The 19,685-nt window shown below is 42.1% G+C and overlaps 1 protein-coding gene across 5 annotated transcripts in view; it reads left to right on the forward strand.

The window, feature by feature from the left end:
* The first annotated feature begins 12,855 nt into the window (after positions 1 to 12,855).
* The window catches only part of LOC113025111 (voltage-dependent calcium channel subunit alpha-2/delta-4-like), an 87,198-nt gene continuing 80,368 nt past the window's right edge, over positions 12,856 to 19,685 (forward strand). For 4 of the 5 annotated variants that reach the window (XM_080303383.1, XM_080303385.1, XM_080303384.1 and 1 more), the window contains exon 1: positions 12,856 to 14,579. In XM_080303383.1, the coding sequence (XP_080159509.1) occupies positions 14,452 to 14,579 (128 nt within the window). In that variant the 5' untranslated portion in view covers positions 12,856 to 14,451. The remainder of the gene's footprint in view (positions 14,580 to 19,685) is intronic. The other variant, XM_080303387.1, reaches the window with a different exon arrangement.

Raw genomic sequence — 19,685 nt, forward strand, 5'->3', positions numbered from 1 at the left:
AATACCCCATATGACTCCAGTATTTCATACAGCAGTGTATCAGTAGCAGTGTATATGCTAATATAATATGTCAGTTTATTAAAATTATTTCAGTTTTATTTATTTGTAAAGTGCCAAATAACAACACCTGTCGCCTCAAGGTAATTTACATTGTACGGTAAAGGCCCTGCAATAATACATAGAAAATCCCAACACTCACATAACCCTCTGAGGGTTATCTATGGAGGAACACGGCCTCAAGACCAGACAATACTTCAAACCAGGCATTTGCATTGCACACCAAATCATGTCTACCACTGGCGAGTGGAGCTTTTTACTCGAAAATCCTTTGAACTGAATGCACTTTCTGTTTCTCCTGTAACAGCTTCAGTGTTAGACTAAACAGGAAGAAAGTTTAAAGAAAAGCCTTCTTAATATTAAGAAAGCCTCTGTGGATTTGAAACGGGGATAGCCAGCATCTGAGGGAGTTCCAGCTGTAACTTATACATTAGCATGATAGGAGGAGCAATTACAAAATAACTGGAGCAAGTCTATAAAAAACCTTGCCTGGTTTAAATTTGTCTGAACTCCTACTCAAGGTTGTCTTCTTGAGCATGCCCAGACAGCTTCCAGTGTGGCTGCTATATTCAGATCCCTTTGTGGAAGTCTAACATTTACTCTGTGGTTTCAGCACAGATCCCAAACTCATGCAGAGAGCAAACCAACTTCTGCTCCATTTCCAAGCCTGAAGTCATGTCAGTTGAGACCAGGATCATACACACGGAGTTTCCTGATATGGATCCCACGTTTCCAGAGGCTGGGATCAGATAGTTAATCAAACTTTAGTATTGTTTACAATTTTGGCTTCAGGTGATTATTTAGTGGATAATTCTGATCATGTTTATAACTGAGTATCCATACCAGATGGTTTTGTTAAATACCAAATCAAGTTAAAATTGATTTATCTTCTTAGAAATTAAGATTAACAGAATTTTAAAGATTGTGTTTGGGAACATGTGATATGAGACTGCATATATACTCCTAAACATTTAAATTCCATTCGTATTGCTGAAGATAGTTTGCTCCAGGTTTTGGATTTTGACTTTTAATGTAAAATCAGTGGCTAAACTTCAAAACCTGCATCAAGTTTGAATCAAATTCATTGTGTTTTTGGGCTAAAGTGGCTCTCTGCAGACTATCTCTGAAAAGCACAAGCAGAAGCAGCAGCAGAAGTGAAGTGACAGCTCCAGGTGGTCATGGGGGGCTACAGAGAGGACAAGAGGCAGAACAGCAACTGTTGGCCCAAGGCCGGCAGATAAATAATAAACCAACTGTGAGCTGAGTGTTGCTTGTCAAGACGAACAGAGAACAAGAAGCGATGCAGACGGAGGAGGAGGGCAGCAGCTTAAACCTCTGCACTTGCGGTTTGGCACAGATTGATCAGGCCGGGATTTTTGATTAAACAGATGTCACCATGAATATATCAACTTTTGAGTAAGACGATATGGATGTTGGTGGTGGAATCTTTGGATCAGCCACAGTCACACTACTGCAGAAATTCTACACATAGAGAGATCTTTCCCTTTGGTGGTGCATTTGGTGCCCCAATTCAATTTGCCCTGGGTCCTCAAGGTTTGCTTTATCCAGTGGACAATGTCATGTGACTACAGTTAGACCATTTCTGTGACTTTAAACAGTATTAAAAAAAACTAAGTGTTTCATTAGTACAGAAGATGGAAAAATAAAATCAGTTTCTTTGAGATTCAAAGCGATAAGATGCAGTCTAATCCAGATGAGCTCTGTCCTCATAGGAAAACTGGGACCTTCTCTTATACAGCAGTGTGCCAAATGAGCAAGAGACACAGTGATGGAGTGAGATGTAGTAAGAATGACATTCAGCAACAGCCAACAAGAAAAGGTGCATCTTAGTATCTTTTATCAACTCTGAGGTCAGGAATTGAATCAGCTATCAACTGGATCAAAAGATACCACCGACTGACATATGACTGGGTGCGTTACCAATGCAACGAGGTGCTGGAACCTCTACTGACGACCAGCCTGCCGTCACAGAGTGATGGCTGATGAGCAAATCCCTTTATATGTGTGTGGAACAATAGGCGCAGGTGCTAGGACCAAGCAGACCTGGGGACCGTGCCAGAGACTTTAAAGTTCCCATGGTATCAGTATCATGACTCGTGAGTACTTTCAGTTTTAGATAGATCTACTGTGCAAAAAGGACAAAACATAATGATGAAAACAGAAATAGTTGTAATATCATAAACTTTTAATAAATATTAAAACACTTATTAAATCTCTTGCAGTTAGTGGGCTTTATGCAGAACTGTTGCTCAGAGAGAGATGACCAGGAAGGCCAAGCTTCTGGTTTACTGGTTGAAACGTTTTCTGGCCTCTTTTTAGAGACCAAAACAATTACACTGAGGGCAGAACACGAGTTTAATTCATAGTTTAGCTGAGCTCATTGTCAGAGAAAGGGAAGAACTTAGAGATCCACTGGACCTTCATTTAGAGGATTTCTGGGCCAGCTTAGAGGAGACCTCAAGTAGTAGGAAAACTGTCTGCAGAGGTTACACACGTGCTGACCACAATTTAACGTGCATCGCTTCAACTGCGAATCAAGGCAAATATTCAGTCAACCAATCACATGGCAGCAACTCAATGCATTTAGATGTCAAGGTGACCTGCTGAGGTTTAAATCAAGCATCAGAATGGGGAAGAAAGGTGGTTTAAGTGACTTTGAACATGGTGTGGTTGTTTGCAGGTCTGAGTGTTTCAGAAACTGCTGATCTTCTAGGATTTTCCCTCGCAGCCATCTCTGTTTACAGAGAGTGGTCCAAAAAAGAGAAAATGCCAGAAAATAAGAAAAAAGAAATCTCTGGGAAATCTGTGACATTTGAATGGTAGGGTTATAATTCAGTTTTGTGTTTGTTAAATGATCTCTGCTCTGCTGTGTCACTGTGTGAGACGCATCCTATAAATATACAACTTGGACTTCCAGTTATCTTTATCCAGAACATCATCAAAAGTGTGTGTGTGTGTGTGTGTGTGTGTGTGTGTGTGTGTGTGTGTGTGTGTGTGTGTGTGTGTGTGTGTGTGTGTGTGTGTCAGTGTCAGCTGGACAAATCCAGTCAGGAACCAGTCTGGACAGGACGGTGTCCACACAGAGATCATGTTTTATTCATCAGACATATTTGCTCATGTATCTTGTCGTCTCTTTTTGCACACATTAAATGCAGCACATGTTTTTTTAGTTAAAGCATTTGCTTTTATTTAGCAGGAAGTGAATAACTTAAGATTGTCAGCACCTACTACACTCACGCTGTCACAGCTTCAGTAGACGCTCACATTGTACAGCAAACTGTGGTTACTATGGAACAAACAGAACACGTTCCTACAGAAAACCTGGAATTTTCTCTGGGAAACCTGCCATCTACAATATCTGTCTGCAGTAGAAACTTCCTACTCCCCATAACGTTCAAACTAATAGCCCTAGCATTAGTTCACAAGGCTTTTACTGTGAAACATTAGCAAACTGCTCGACTACCCCCCTCACCCCCGAAAGTTCACAGCAGATGGCCCCGCCCCTCCTGAGCCCAGTTCTGCTGGAGGTCTTTTCCTGTTAAAAGGGAGCTGACTGTTGTTGTGATTTGTCATTATATGAATATTCTTTTTTTTGGGGGGGGGGGGGGCATCCACTGCTGGAGATGAGGCTTTTTTTAACTGACTGCTTTGTTTTAGTTCAGGAAATATAGTGTGTATATATTTTTGAAGTAATACGCTGAGAAAAACAACCTATAAAAACGAGAATCATTAACTAAAGAAGCATATCATATTTTCTCTTTCTTTGTGGCTCAGAGAAGGAGCTGTGAATCTAGGCTTCATTTTTATTGATTTGTCCTGTTTATTTACCTGCTGTTACAAAGAGAGTTTATATCCCTGAAATATACAAAGTATTCCCTATAAGCTGGCAGGCATGAGTCACCTCATTTGCAAGAGAGATTGACAGCTGCTGCTTTTGAAGCTTTGATTTGACAGCCGATCACGTGTTGGTGATATAGAAGGCTTGACGCTCAAATTGTGACACGTTCCATTGAAGCAGCTGGGTGACGTGGAGCCCAGGGGTTACAGGGGAGCGGGGGGTTCGGGCAGCTCTGTTGGTGTTATAGAGGTTGTTACCCCCACACCACCTTCCACTTTACCCCCCTTCCTCCAGATGCCCTACGATGACAGAGGCCCCCGCCATCGGCCGCACCAGGACACTTGGCATTGATGTGAGTTGTCGGTTCTCCCCGAGACCGGAGCGTGCCAGGCGACAGCTGCAGGGCTCAGGGTCTCAGTGCATAACAACCCCCTCGATCAAAAAACATCCCCGCCATCCCCCCAAACTCCTCCATAACACTCCATCCATGCCAGGCCACGTGGGGCAATGTCCTCCTCAATGCAGCCATTGTTGTGCTCAGGGCTGGCTAAGCCCTCCATATCACAGGGATGAAACCCCCTCCTCACATGCACACACACATAGTGTTGGTCATGAGTGTGCTGGTGTGTTAACACGAGGCCAAAGATGATGGACTGGACTTTGATAGCTCAACAGCTGCCGGGGTGGGGGGCAGGCAATTCACTATTCAAAATACACAAAATTGTGCAGAACGATAATATGTTGACTTTAAAGTCCAGACGTTTACATGTGGAAGTCTTACATAAAGTAGAGTGCGCTCTATAATGACTCATCTCAGACTACTCTAGCTCATCATCTCTACCCCCACCTGGTAGAGGTTTATGGTTACCCATCCCTAAACCTGGTTCTGATGCTCTTTTCCTGTTAAAAAGGAGCTCTTCTTCCCAACTTTCACCAAGTGTTTGCTCATAGTAGATCATCTGATAGTTCGTATCTTTTGGCGTTTTATTTCATTTTCAAGCTTTGTCACTTTCTTAAATGTATTTCAAAATCCATTAGCTAATGATCATAGCTTGTAATATACTTGAGAAGGCTGCTTTTTAATAATACAGCTTCTGCCCTTGAAGAATTGGACAATAAGACAGCTTTTGTATCCACAAAAGATTATACTGTATACTGGCCAGGATATAGTTGGACAGCTGCGTGTGGAGAAAGCCAGCCAGCAACAACGGCCTGAAAAGGCAAAAGCACAAATAACCAAACGCTGAACCACTGTGTGTGTGTGTACCATGTTTACAAATCTTTTTGGGGACCAAAAATTGGAAGTTTACTACCTGTGGGGACCAACAGCCCTTATGGGGACAAACTCTCCATCCCCACGAGTTTGAAGACAGTTTTGATGCTCAAAATGTGCTTTTGGTGTCAGGGTTATTAGGTTAGGCATTGATTTTTGATGGTTAGGGTTATGTCAATTAGATGTCCCCACAAAGATATGAAAACATGAGTGTGTGCGGGGATGGGTTCGCGCAGCATGCTGGGCAGAACCAGCGACCAGCTTATGTTACAGGGGTAAACAGAGCTTTTAATCATAGCACCTGTGCATTTTCTGCACGGAGAAGTAGGCTGAATTTTACGAAAGTTTTTAATAAAGCTTTGGTACTATATCTAAAAAGGGATTTTACCAAAGCGGAATAAAATGAATGGATGGATGGGACTTCATCTTGGCACAGGATGTGCTTTCCTCGTGCCCGGAGAGAAACGTGAACCCGTAACTTCGTTAAGCGGCAAAAACTGCAGTTCCTCTAATATCCACTAACCTGTCCCTTGTTTTTTGTTTTGTTTTTTATTAGGGGTGGGGGGGTCTATTGTTGCACTCTGGAGCTTTTTAAAAGAATTATATGACAAATGATTATGGCTTAATGTTAAGATAACTATGAGCCATGAGCCTTTCCAACACACCTTTTAGAAAGCACTTCCTCCTCACTGGTTCAGAACGAACGAACCTCCACAAACCAGCGGATGATGTCAGAGTGGTTATGTTCCATGTTCGGTCAGTAATCCTCTACAGCCGTTTGGAGCAAACTGCTGTTTCTTTAAGTGAATGAAACTCACACAAAGAGTCTTGACTGATCAGCACTGATCTTAAGTATGTGGGAAGGTTGTTACGCAACTGCCCTCTTCCTGAGGACACCACCTGACCTCTGACCCCAGGATAGGATTTGATGAGCCCAGTGACGCTGTGGCATGTCACACTATGTGTCACATATCTCAGGTATCACATGTCCAACTGCCGCTGGGGGGAGCACGGTTACTCTGAGCATGTGCAGATCTCTGAAATATGTCTACAGGTTTCCTTCACTGGATCCTTTATGATGTGTTTAAATTCATCAGGCATGATGAAAATGTAGGTCTCACTGTCAATTATTCAATGCCACGAAGACAGGAAAGAGTGTAGAGGTAGTTGGTCCAGATCGCTTACTTTACTAGGCTGTTTAGCACAGTCTTGGAATGTAAGAGGAAGTCTGGGGAACTGAGAAGTGTACTGGCACTGATTTTCAAGAAAAAGGTTAATGTGCAGAGCTTTAATAACAGCAAAGGGTTACACTGAATGAGCCAAACCATCAAGATACAGGAAAGAATTGTTGAAACTAGGTTAAGGAGAGAGGTGATGATCAGTGAGCAGCATATCTTTATGCAGAAATTTCACTTCCTGTTTGCGGCTCGAGAAAAAGCATGTGACAGTACCAAGCGAGCAACAGTGGCACTGCGTGAGGAAGAGAATTATGTGGTACGAGTGACAGATGGGTTCAAAGTCTCCTACATTTATCACTTAAAGCATTTATGACAAAGCTAACGGTAGCGAGGACCTGATGTTGTGCATTTTCTCTTGTTCTGAAGTGAATCTTTTCAACTCTGAGATGGCCGAGTGGAGGGCATCTGATGAACTGACACGGAATGTGCTGAAGTAAATTTAACATGCATTCTTTTTAATGACCAGCAGGGGGCTATGATTTACTCTCTGCTCTGACACTGAGAACACACTGTTACCAGATCCTCAACACCACCCAGAGGACCTGAAACCCACCTCATCAGCACCTTTACACACACACACACACACACACACACACACACACACACACACACACACACACACACACACACACACACACACTTGCAGAGTGCTGAGGCAAGTCCCAGTGAAGAATGTGCTTATGTGAGGAATCAGTCGTTGGGCGTAAAAAATGATGAAGGCAGTTTGTGTTTTAAAACCTGATCCACATCTTCATGACACCTTCATACTCTTAATTTTTTTGATCAGAAATGCCTCCACAAAATGAATTCAGATATGCTCAGAGGCGATCACCAGCACTCATACATTTCTATAAGTGTCAAGCATTCACACATGTCGATTACTTTGAGGAAGGTTACACTTCCCCTCCTGCTGGTTACACACGTTTCTTAAATAATCACACAATTGTGTTTCTGTTTGTTGTGCTTGGTCTCTCAATCTTCATCTTTACTTTGCTACTTTACTTTAACAAGCTTATGATGAAGGTCCTGACGATGATTGTAATGCAAACAGGGTATCATACAGCTGATCCTGCTGTTTTCCTTTCTGGAGGCTCCACATCATCACTTTGCTTGAAACTCAGTCGTCCTCTTTACTTTCCTCTCTGTCCCCTCACGCTCCAGCTGAGCCCAACAAAAAGCTGGACCTCCCTGAGCTTGGTTCTGCTGCAGATCTCTTCCTTTTAGAAAGGACTTCCTCCTCACTTTCACCATACTTTCTCATAGTAGATCATTTGATTGTTGGAGTTCTGTCTTTAGTATTGTAGAGGTTTTACCTTGTAAAATATACATTTCTTTATCTTAATACATAATAAAGGTATTTCTTTCATTTTTGGAGTTTGTTTTAGCCATTAAAATATAATACGATGAATATGCTGTCAGAATTTGCTGTCACTTCCCAGGAGAAGCACTTTCTTTTAACACCAGTGTAAACTGTCCAGCAGATGACAACACTGAGCGAGAACTGGACCTAAAAAGTCCTCTATCTTTCTATTGCTGCAGTTCCTACACTAGAGGGAGCTGCTGGCTCATTATTGTTTTTTTCTTCTTCTTAGGGTCGTGTACGTGCATAAGAAGAAAAACTATCTCTTGAAAATGCTGAGACCATTTTGCATGCCTTGACCTTCTTTCAGGTTGATTATTTCAGCAGTCTCTTCCACTGCCCCAACCAAAATTTCATTCTTTTGCTTCATTTTGTTCAGACTCTGCCACCAGGGTTTGAAAAGTGACCTTGTGACCTCTTTTAGCCTCCTGTGCTGGCTCATAGCATTTTTCAGAATTGAATTTAAGACTTAATATCAACTTTAACGCTTTTATGAGCCAGCCTGTGTGATCTGTTCCTGAGGTGAGCCCCAAAACTATGAAATTACCTGCCTGAGCAAATCCAAAACACAGTCTCAGTGACCCCTTTAAAAACTCTTCAGGAAAACGCACTTCAATCCGTCAGCCAGATTCTTGATTTTTTTCATCTAGTTAAATTTCCATCATTTCTGTATTTAAATACCTGCTTGTGTTTATGTGTTTATCTGTAGGACTTTTTGTCGTGGTTGCCCTGAGCTTATTTAAACATGAGACTGTGATGGGGAAAAAATTATATCCAATAACCGGCAAATATTTTTAATAGTTAATTAATTTTAATTAATTTTAATTGTGTGGAGACAGCAAAATGTGGATTGTGAAGTTGTGTTAACAGAATTACCCTCCATTATTTTTATCTTGCCTCTGAAAAGTTTTTACCTACAGTAAGTTGAGTCATGACGGATGCTTTAGAGACATGATCAGTGTCGTTTCTTAACAGGTTAAAAGGGTAAGACGGCGCTGGCACGGCTGGCAGCCTTAACCCAATTTCCCTCGGGATGAATAAAGTATGATCAATCAATAATAATGGATTGCATTTATATAGCGCTTTTCTAGGCACCCAAAGCGCTTTACAATTCCACTATTCATTCACTCTCACATTCACACACTGATGCAGGCAAACTATAGTTGTAGCCACAGCTGCCCTGGGGCAGACTGACAGAAGCGAGGCTGCCATATCGCGTCATCGGCCCCTCTGGCCAACACCAGTAGGGGGTAGGTGAAGTGTCTTGCCCAAGGACACAATGACCAGGACAGAGAGAGCTGGGGGATCGAACCGGCAACCTTGCGGTTACAGATGAGCTTCCCAACCACCTGAACCACAGTCGCCCTCAACACAGAGTGGATGTGATGCGGTCACAGCAGTGAAGGTTTAGCTCTTCTCTGACACTCTGATCTATTGATCACTCTGTGGTTATTCTTGTGACTCTGATCAATAATTAATGGGCGTCTGGAAACTGTGAAACCACCAAACTGCTGCCAACAGACCTGCACTTACAGTTCACTTTGATTTCTCCACCTGAGCACCTGACAATTTTGCTCCTGAGGGGTTTTTAGATGAACCGAGATGACGTCTCAATGTTGTCAGGAGTATAAAACTTTTGAAGTGGAGACACTCGCCCAGAATGGAAGTAAAAACAAGTTGCAGGACTCTTAATGTGAAAGTCAGGAGGGGACAGAAGTGTGCTGCAGGATGAACTGCGACTTCAGACTGACTCAAATTTCAGATTGATACGAGGCAGACAAGCTATTTAGAGAGCCAACATGATGTGATATTTTTTGCCTCCCCCAAAAGTTATTTTTACTTCATGTCACCTTTCATAGGCAGGGGCACAAAATGAGTCAGGAGTTTTATTCTTAAAATTGTTTAGCAGTGTTTAACAGTGTGTGTGTAACATAGTTAATATTTTCGTTTAAATATCCTTAAGCATTAAGGGTCTTTGATGTAGTCTGTGTTTTAAAAAAATGAGGTTCAGGCTGAAGAGTTTCTTGAGAAAGCCAAACTAAATGAGCTTCACTTGAAAATAACAAATCTTACATGGAAACCGTCTGGAGCTGGTGTCTGACTGTTGCCCTAAAATCAAACTAACATGTTTTTCATCAGGTCTTTAGCGCTCTTTATTCATTTACATTGTTCAGGGTGGTGGAGCTTACACATAGCATAGCATTGCACATATCCATCCCTCCGTCCATTCAATTTCTTCCGCTAGTCGAATTCAGCCTACCCCAGCTGTCATAGTGTGAGCGGCAGGGCACATTCTGGACAGGTCACCAGTCTATCGCAGGGTTAACACAAAGAGTCTTTGGACTGTGGGAGGAAGGAGAGAACACAATGTGTACAACAGATCAGCTTTCTAAGAATTTTGTGTGATAGGTTGAAGGATTACTGAATATAAAAGGGTTCAGTTAATACTAATTCATATCAGTTGATATAAGGACAAAGATAATGTAAATATGGTAAGAAAATGGTTAAGAGGTTATTATTTTTCACGTTATATTAATTGCTTTCATGTTATTTAAGAGAACTGTACTCTATACATCACTGATCGGCTAGTAAGCCTTTTCTGGGATCGATTAGTAGCGTCTCTATTCTCCACTAGGGGGCTTTCGCGCGTTCTCCTCACTGCAATAAACGACTGCACGAGAGACGCAAGTCGTAATCACTCTCGTGATTCTTTTCCCCGTTTTAAGGTAGAAGCGATTAAAAGTTGATACATTTTCAATTTGTATTGTGTTAAGGTATTTAAGAGGTAACCCTTCATTGTTTTGTAAGCTTTAGAAGCATTATATTACAGTTTTGTGCACATAGACGTGGCAGTTTTGAGCCTGAGTTTTATACTGTGTAATGGCCATTAAGATAAGGCAAGGCAAGTTTATTTATATAGCACAATTCAACAACAAGGTGATTCAAAGTGCTTTACAGAGACATTAAAAAACAAATAAAAAGCATGATTTGAAATTGATTAAAAAAAACAGTAGATAAAATCAAAACAGATAAAATCAGAACAGTAGATAAAATCAGTAGTTAAAATGTAAGTTTTGAAATTTAAGCTTAAATATGTGGATTTGGTGTTTTATTCAAATGCAGCTGAGAACAAGTGAGTCTTCAACCTGGATTTAAATAAACTGAGTGTTTCAGCTGATCTGAGGCTTTCTGGGAGTTTGTTCCAGATATAAGGAGCATAAAAGCTGAATGCAGCTTCTCCGTGTCTGGTTCTGACTCTGGGAACTGATAAAAGACCGGATCCAGATGACCTGAGGGATCTGGAAGGTTCATACTGGGTCAGGAGGTCACTGATGTATTTTGGTCCTAAACCATTCAGAGCTTTATAGGCCAGCATCAGAACTTTAAAGTCTATCCTCTGACGGACAGGCAGCCAGTGTAAGGACCTCAGAGCTGGACTGATGTGGTCCACTTTTTTGGTCTTAGTGAGGACTCGAGCAGCAGAGTTCTGAATGAGCTGTAGTTGTCTGACTGATTTTTTTAGGTAGACCTGTAAAGATGCTGTTACAGTAATCAAGCCTGCTAAAGATGAATGCATGGACTAGTTTTTCCAGGTCCCGTTGAGACATCAGATCCTTGAAATATTCTTGAGGTGATAGTAAGCTGACTTTGTTATTGTCCTAATGTGTTTTTGGTTTAGGTCTGCATCCATCACTACACCCAAATTTCTCGCCTGGTTAACGTCAGGAGCTAAAAACACCACTACTGTCAGCCATTTTGTTGGAAAACCTGTTCAGGTATATGTATAGTAAGCACTTTATTATTTTGGTTTATTATTTAGCTTTTCCTTCCACCATGTGACATTAAGCAGTACAAAATGTGAAACATTTCTGTTCATTTTCACTGCAATAAACGACTGCATGAGAGACGCAGTCATAATCACTCTCATGATTCTTTTCCCCCTGTTTTCAGGGGTGTAACATTTGGAGGCACCACTGGGATAGATGTCTGGTGTCCACAATCTGCACATCGTAGTCCAAGCCAGCCAAATCCCCCCATACAACCCAGGCAAACTGCAGTGAGGAAGGTGTTGCTATTGAGGCGAACTGGTAGCTGTGTTTTAGCGCATGTTTCCTGAGGCCAGCCAGAGATCATCAGGGGCTGCAAAAACGACTCAGCTCAGCGTCACCACACCACATTTTTTGAGTGGGGGAGAGTGTGACAGGTTGAAGGATTACTGAATATAAAAGGGTTCAGTTAGTACTAATTTATATCAGTTGATATAAGGACAAAAATAATGTAAATATGGTAAGAAAATGGTTAAGAGGTTATTATTTTTCATGTTATATTAATGGATTTCATGTTATTTAAGAGAACTGCAATCTATACATCACTGGTCGGCTAGTAAGCCATTTCTGGGATCGATTAGTAGCGTCTCTATTCTCCACTAGGGAGTAGGGATGGGTATTGATAAGATTTTCACGATTCCATTTTCGATTCTTTTTAATGATTCGATTCTTTATCGATTCTTTTTTTTTTAAAGGAGAACACTAAGGTCGATTAGCTTAGAACTTTGTTTTATATCTTCTCTTTGAACAAGATAGAAATTTAGAAGTAACATGGCCTTACAAACCCAACAGTGAGATCTTAAGAGATCCAACCTACGGCTCTTCAATGGGGTGTCACAGGGTCCCCAGGAAAAAAAATGTAAATGTAAAATAATAAAATAAATATTCTTCTGTAGCAATAACAAAGTATAACATAAATTGTTCTGTGGCAATTACACAAGAATATCCAGTAATGTCCCTGCCTACAATTAAACACATTCACTTAGCGAAAATCGGGGGCATCTGCTGTGGCAAATGGGTGCAAGCCTTCTACCACAAACTGAATCACTGCTCGGTGACATTCGTCTATCCTGGCCTGAAAGGACGCTACCGCAGTGAGAACTGCTAGCATCTGAGCCAGACTCTGTCTCTCTCATCATGGTCACTAAATGCACAGTAATGGCAGGTTTTGTAATAAGGCAGATCGCGCTAACATAATATGCACTGTTAGCTGATTATTTACCTGCCGCATTAACGGGAGAGGACGTGCAAACGTTACCGCTGCTGCTGGGTTGAGATTCACGAGTCAGGAGCGGAATTAAAAACACGACATTCATTTACGGTCATCGCGTGTTTTGTGAGAAAATGCTTTTGCATATTCGTAGTGTTTCCTCCCTTAAATGAAATATCTACTTTGCAAGTTGCCCTGTTGTCATCCGTTCTCATAAAGTATAATCAAACTTTTGAGCGTTTGAGCCGCTTAGGCGCCGTGTTTCCTGCCAGGTAAATGACGCTCCGCAACGTGGTGACGTCATTCGGGGCGACTGGACTCGATAAGGGAATCGTTTGCAAAAATGGCAAACAATTCCAAGGAACTGAAACAGTGGGAACCGGTTCTCAACAAGAACCGGTTTTCGATACCCATCCCTACTAGGGAGCTTTTGCGAGTTCTCCTCACTGCAATAAACGACTGCATGAGAGACGCAAGTCATAATCACTCTCGTGATTCTTTCCCCCCTGTTTTCAGTGTAACATTTGCACCTCTTTTTGTCTTTTCCAGTTGTGGAGATAATGTTGTTGATGGGTTGGGATGACGATGGTGAGATAATGGTGAGCCGTAATTGGTCAGCAGCTTTACCTCTAAGTGGGTTTTTATCAGCTTACTGAAGGTTTAAAGTCTTGGTGGATCTGGATCAGATAGTAGAGTGAAACCTTGGACTGTGTGTCTCTTTGTGTGTGTCTGGTTTAGCTTCATGACTTTAAAGAGTGTCAATAAAATGTAATTTATGTGAATGCTTGAGTGTGGGGTTTTTTGTCAGTCAGCTGATTATCTGAGTGTGTGTGTGTTGGGGCATTATGTCTTGTTAGCTGCTCTCTCTCTCCCTTTCTCTCTTTGAGCAGCCAAACTGAGCCTGTGCTTTTTTTTTCTTCTTTTTCTCTCTCTACAGCAGCTGCGATTGGTTGCTGGGGAGTCTGTCTCCAGAAATTGCTCTAATCCTCTCTGATAAAACAGAGCCTGCATCCAATCCCCTGCTCCAATCCCTCCCCACTCATCTCTCTCTCTCTCTCTCTCTCTCTCTCTCTCTCTCTCTCTCTCTCTCTCTCTCTCTCTGTGACGCTCTCTTCCACGAGGAAGAGGAGTTTTTAATCCAAGTGGATTACACCACAAATTGGGCGACAGGGAAGGCAAGTGGCTGCAGTGTCTACTGCAGACAACCAGCTTTATGTTTTCTTTAATATCTGCAAGGTGGTGAAATGAACCCACTCACTGTTCCTGGTTCCATAAGGAGTAACCTGGAGGAACTTGCTACAGTAGTCTTTCCTGTGGACAGTAGGATGGATTTTTAACTCTTTGTCTGGGTGTGCAATGACTTTGAGTTTCTCTGGATCTTTTAGAAGTTGCTCTGATGAAGATGAGAGGCTGAAGCAAACAGAGAAGATGCTGGCAGCAGGACCAGTTTATTCAGACGTGATGGAAAGAGTTCAGGGTCAAAAGTCTGTAACTATAAATGTCACCGTTTCCTGTCTTTAGCCAACATGAGGAAACCGTTTCCTACAAACTCTTTATCATCTTCTTGAACATTCAGAGCTTCTCCCAGTTTGAGAATCTTCCTTTAAAGTCTCTTTAAAGGAGCTCCATGTCCGGACTTCAGGGATACAGGATGGACAGCATTAATGTTTTGGGAATGAGGACCCTCTTGAGGCTAATGGGAATTTTTTGCCTTTTGATCACAGCTGAGGCTCAGATGAAGATCCCACCTGAGACGTAAGTGCACAGTGTTTACGTCTCATAACCTCTGCAGAGGGTTAAAAATGTTTTTTTAAAGGCCTGCATTATTGTAAGACTGTAGATATCGTTAGAAACCTATGGATGGGAAAGTTGAATGTCATTCGCAGTTATGGTAACATGACTGACATGTTAATATGAACGCATATAGAATATAGTAAGCGTGTAGCTTGTAGAAAATAGTCCTGAATGGGCTTATTCCAGCTTCTGATAGTCAACTCCCAGAGTGCACTGCGCTTTTATGGAGGTCCCGAGAGAATAACTGTGTTTCAGCAGGCTGTTTTCCCTCAGGACTCCCTGAAATTTGCTCTCCACTGTCTTTGATTTTTGCAGGTGTGACAGTTAAAAGTGATGTAACACTTCTAAAAACTCAGATTTAGGAAACCCAAAAGCTTATTTTAACTCAGCTGTTCAACATGGGTCACACGAACTGGAGTACAGCATCCAGTTTGGCCAAAAAAACAGTTACTTTGCTATTAGGTTCTAAGCTGTTTAGGTTTTTTGTGTGGTTTATAAAGTTTTTCTTTTGTTAAAATAAGAAATACATTGCATTGCACATTTTTGACTACATGTCCCTGCTCTCCTCTGTGTGTGGGACCTGTGGGAGGCAACTGGAAAAATGAGCAAGGAGCGGAAATAACCTTCTTTGGAAAATGCCTGGTCTCACTCTTGGAGAGAGGTTGAGGAGCTCATAATAGAACTACTTTGGAAGAAGTGATTGGAGAAGGTTCAGACATCTGACTAGGATGCTAATTGGGTGGGTCCTAGGTGAGAAGTTTCAGACATATCCAGGGCAGAACCAGGACTCTGCCTTTCAACTGACTTTTCAGCAGCTTGAAAAGGTTTGGGAATTTCTGCATTGATTGTTGATCCTGCAACCCAGGTGAGCAGGACAATATGGATGAATCGAGGGTTTCCAGTACATTTTTCATCATACGAATAATCTCCACTATGGTAGACTTCTATCCCCTGATTTTTTTTCTGATTTTGACTTTCTGGTTTAAATTATTGTTAATATGTGCAGAGGAGGTCAGGAGAGAACTGCAAGACTGATTGTCTACATCTGTAAAACATGCTGGAGGCTTTGTTTGGTTTGGGGCCGCGTTTCAGTCAGTGGTGTCTGAGATCTTTCCAGAATTTATGGAGAACACAGATTTTGATCGACCAACACAAACTGGAAAGTGTCTGATTGACAGTGGCTTCATTTTTTTATTATGACAATTATTCCAAACACTGCCAGCGCAATAAAAACACCTGGATAGAAAAACACACTTTAAGCCATGGATTGGCCTCCGCAGGGTCTGGACCTCAAGAGAGCCTGAAAATAGGCAGCCAACATCCAAAGAGCTTTGAACACCCTTCAGAGAACAATTCCTGAAGACTACTTAAGGAAATATATAAGAAAGCTGCCTAAGAGAGTTCAGGCTGTTGAAGAATAAAGCTGGTCGTACCAAATATTGATTTTCAAGCTCATTAAAATTGTAGCAACTTTGCTTGTCTCTTATGTACTGTTTGTGACATGCAAAGCTCTTGCAGTGTGTTTATCTACCCAACATGTTTGTGGTTTTGTGTTGTCTGTTTTGCTGCCGTTGAAGCTCATTATCATGAATCTGTGAGGCAGTTAGAGAGCAGCAGCTCCCTGCAGCTGCAGTCCTGCACGGCTACAGCTTCCTCACACGCTCCCTCCGCATCACCATCTGTGGGCCAGCATGGCTCACTGGCCACGGTCACCTTTCCAAGCCTGACCCACATTCTCCACCAAACCGCCATAGGCCTGGACAAACAGGGCCACGTCACCTGGCTACAAATGCACCTAAACCCATGCAAATCCACCTCAGCCGCTGTGACATGCAGAGCTAAAGAGGCAGGACTTTGTACCAGTGACACTCAGTGAGCAGTAACTGAGGTAACGCGATACTGTCAGACTTTCAAGCAGGCCGTCACAGATGGCAGCATCAACAAAATGAAATAAGAAGCTGCAGAGTTCACTTTCACTGGCAGTTCTGATGTAGAAGATCAGGCATGTATTTCACACACAATAATAATATTTTATTTTATTTTGCATGTAAAGTATCGATCTATTGAATGTTTTGTTTTTCATCCAGATAGTTGTAGTTGTCACCTTTTACCAGCCTGCTGCTGCTTGGTTGCTTGCTCATACACCCATGCATGGATCAAAGTAGGAAGATGCTGTGCTGATGTAGTGACCAGTTCTGCCTCATTACTGGTCACATTACCACTTGACCAAAAGTGCTTCACTAGATTAAACTGATTGTTTTTGTGCCCCTTTTGTAAAGTTTGTGTTTCATATGTGGGAGCGGCTCGTTTGTTGATGTTGGTGATTAATGGTGTCTGTTGGCTGATATGAGCTAGTATTGCTAACTGTGATTCTATAAGATGGCAGATGAGGTTCACAGAGGCAGGAGCGAGTATAAAAGTCTTGTGCCTTGAACCCAACCTGCACACAGTCTACAGGCTGTTAGAAGCAGCCAAGAAACTAGAGGAAAGTCTTATTCTTTTGGTTGTGTTATAAACCCTTAATATAAAGCAATAAAACAAGTATTTAATGCAAGTGCTGCATAGTGTACAGTTAACTGTAGCTTGTCTCCAGGCTTAATCATAAAGCTGTCTTATCGGCTGTATTAGACAGTACATTAACCCGATTTTTTTGCCATACATCACCACGATGAGTTAGATAAGCAGTTAAAAAAAAACTTTGACATCGCTCCAGGTCGCTGTCTGGACTGCTGACCTTTGACCTGGTTGTGAAATGAAATGATGGCTGTGTATTTTCTGTCAGTCAGTCTGCTGGGCAGATCACCCTCGGCACAGGGGATTAGCTGAATAGACTTCAGAGGTGATCTTGATGGAGGATTTATTTTGGGAGCATTTTTAGATTGAATTGGAGACGGATGGGAGACCGTTGCTTTCATATATGCTGCAGCATTTTAGGACTGTTAAACCTAACAGTGAATATAAAGTGATCAGCTGGTACTGTTAGAACTCTAAATGTGAGAAAATAAATTGCTCTATAGGGCTCTGCCCCCTCAGACTTATACTGGAAGCTGTTTTCACAGGTGGACTGCAGCCCAGAACATTTCTACATGTTACCCAACATCGACACAGGCGAGAACAAGTAACTGTCCAGTAACTGCACAGCGGTATGGCGTGGACAGACCTGAACCGAAGAGCGTGCTTCTAGTTCTTTTTTGGACCGACCTGGTTTTGCCAACATTGCCTGGAGTTCATGACCCATACAATCAGACTTTCAGTAGCAGGAATACCAACCCAGTATCTCAGTTGCTTCCATTCATACCTCTGAACACATGAAATACACTTTAACATTCTTATTTAGAGTTTAAAGGCTCCCATGCCTGGCAGTACTTATTTTAATGTATTTTTACATTTTTATTTATTTTTTTTTTTTGGAAAAGGCTAGTAAGTAAAATTATGATGTTTTAAACAATGTGTCAGAAAAACAAGGAAACTCGGGGCAGATGAGTTTACAGGGATGTAATGAGCACTACCCATTCTTTGTTATTGACATCTCCCAGATGTTTGACATGTGACATTTTACGTTTATAGGCAGTGTAGGTGATTCATTTATTATTTATTTTTTCAGACCTGGCACAATTTGTATTGAAAATGAAAACATTTTTATGTTATAACAGGTAGAAAAATGTCAGAGTAATCATTGCTACCTGTTCAGTGCGAAGCTCTGGGAGGAGTGTTGAATAAATGAAGTTTATCCATCCATCCATCCATTCGCTTCCGCTTATCCTTTTCAGGGTCGCGGGGGGCGCTGGAGCCTATCCCAGCTGTCATAGGGCGAGAGGCAGGGTACACCCTGGACAGGTCGCCAGTCCGTCGCAGGGCCAACACACAGGGACAGACAACCATTCGCACTCACATTCATTCGCACATTCACACCTAGTGGCAATTTGGATTAATCAATTAACCTATCCCCTCAAGCTGAAGGTGGAGATAGAGGGGGCAGAGATGAAATGGTAAGATTTTTCTTGGGAGTCACTTGGATGGACAGGCTTAGAAATGAGTATATCTGCGGGACAGCTCAGGTTAGAGACAAAGTTGAAGAGTTGGGGCTGAGATGGTTTGGATATGTGCAGAGGAGGGATAGTGGATACGATGGAAAAAGGATCATGTAGATAAAGCTGCCAGGCAGGAGGAAAAGGGAAAGACCTCAGAAGATTCAAGCATGTGTTGAAGGAGGACAGAATGAGCGACTGAAGTGTTTCAAAGGCAGCAAATAAAGGATTAAATACAGCAACTAAAGTAAAACGTAAATCTGCAGAGAGCTGAAGGACAGAGAGATTCATCAAGGATTGCTGCTTTAAGTTAAACAGTTTGGAAAACTAAAGGCAGACGCTTATCAAGGCATGAACACCAAAGGCATAGTGGACTCTAATGCACAACCAGAAAGAGGCTGAACTGATCAAACTCAAGACCTTTATTGTTTACAAGAAGCACTGATTTTAAAACACAGAATAACTTCCATGGGGGAATTTCTCTAGGATAGAGGACACTGGCAAAAGCGGAATTCCTGAGTTTCCGGAGATGCAGTTAGACGAAGGTTCACTGGGAGAGAGGAGAGCAGTATTAGATCCAGAAGGCTGGGTTCGGGAGAAGTAAGGACTGAAGGTGCAGGCTTACACGTGAGGGTTGTTGGTAAGGTCCAGGAGGGTGCCAAACACCCAGGGAAGGTCACAAGGAAGGGTTTGAATACCACACTGAAAAAAAGACAATTGGGCAAAGACTGGATGTGTGAGCTGGTTCTTAAATACTTGGAGACAGGAAAATAAGCAACAGGTGTGCCACCATCTCCTGCTGGTGTGCAGGAGATGGTGGCAACTCCACCCAAAGGTAGAGCTCCACCTGCCCAACCCAGCCAAGGCCTGAGAAAGAAAACAGGAGCGAGACAGAAACACAAGCAAACCAGTGCCTACCATGACTCCAGCTCAGTCTTCCAGCAGTGTTCATCATCTCTCTGAGATCAGATTGAATTATTTGGGTTGTTCTGCTGACTATTACATTTTAAAATACGTAACTATAAGATGTTATCCAGCC

Source organism: Astatotilapia calliptera, chromosome 7 (genome assembly GCF_964374335.1).
Source record: "Astatotilapia calliptera chromosome 7, fAstCal68.1, whole genome shotgun sequence".
Classification (NCBI taxonomy): Eukaryota; Metazoa; Chordata; class Actinopteri; order Cichliformes; family Cichlidae; genus Astatotilapia; species Astatotilapia calliptera.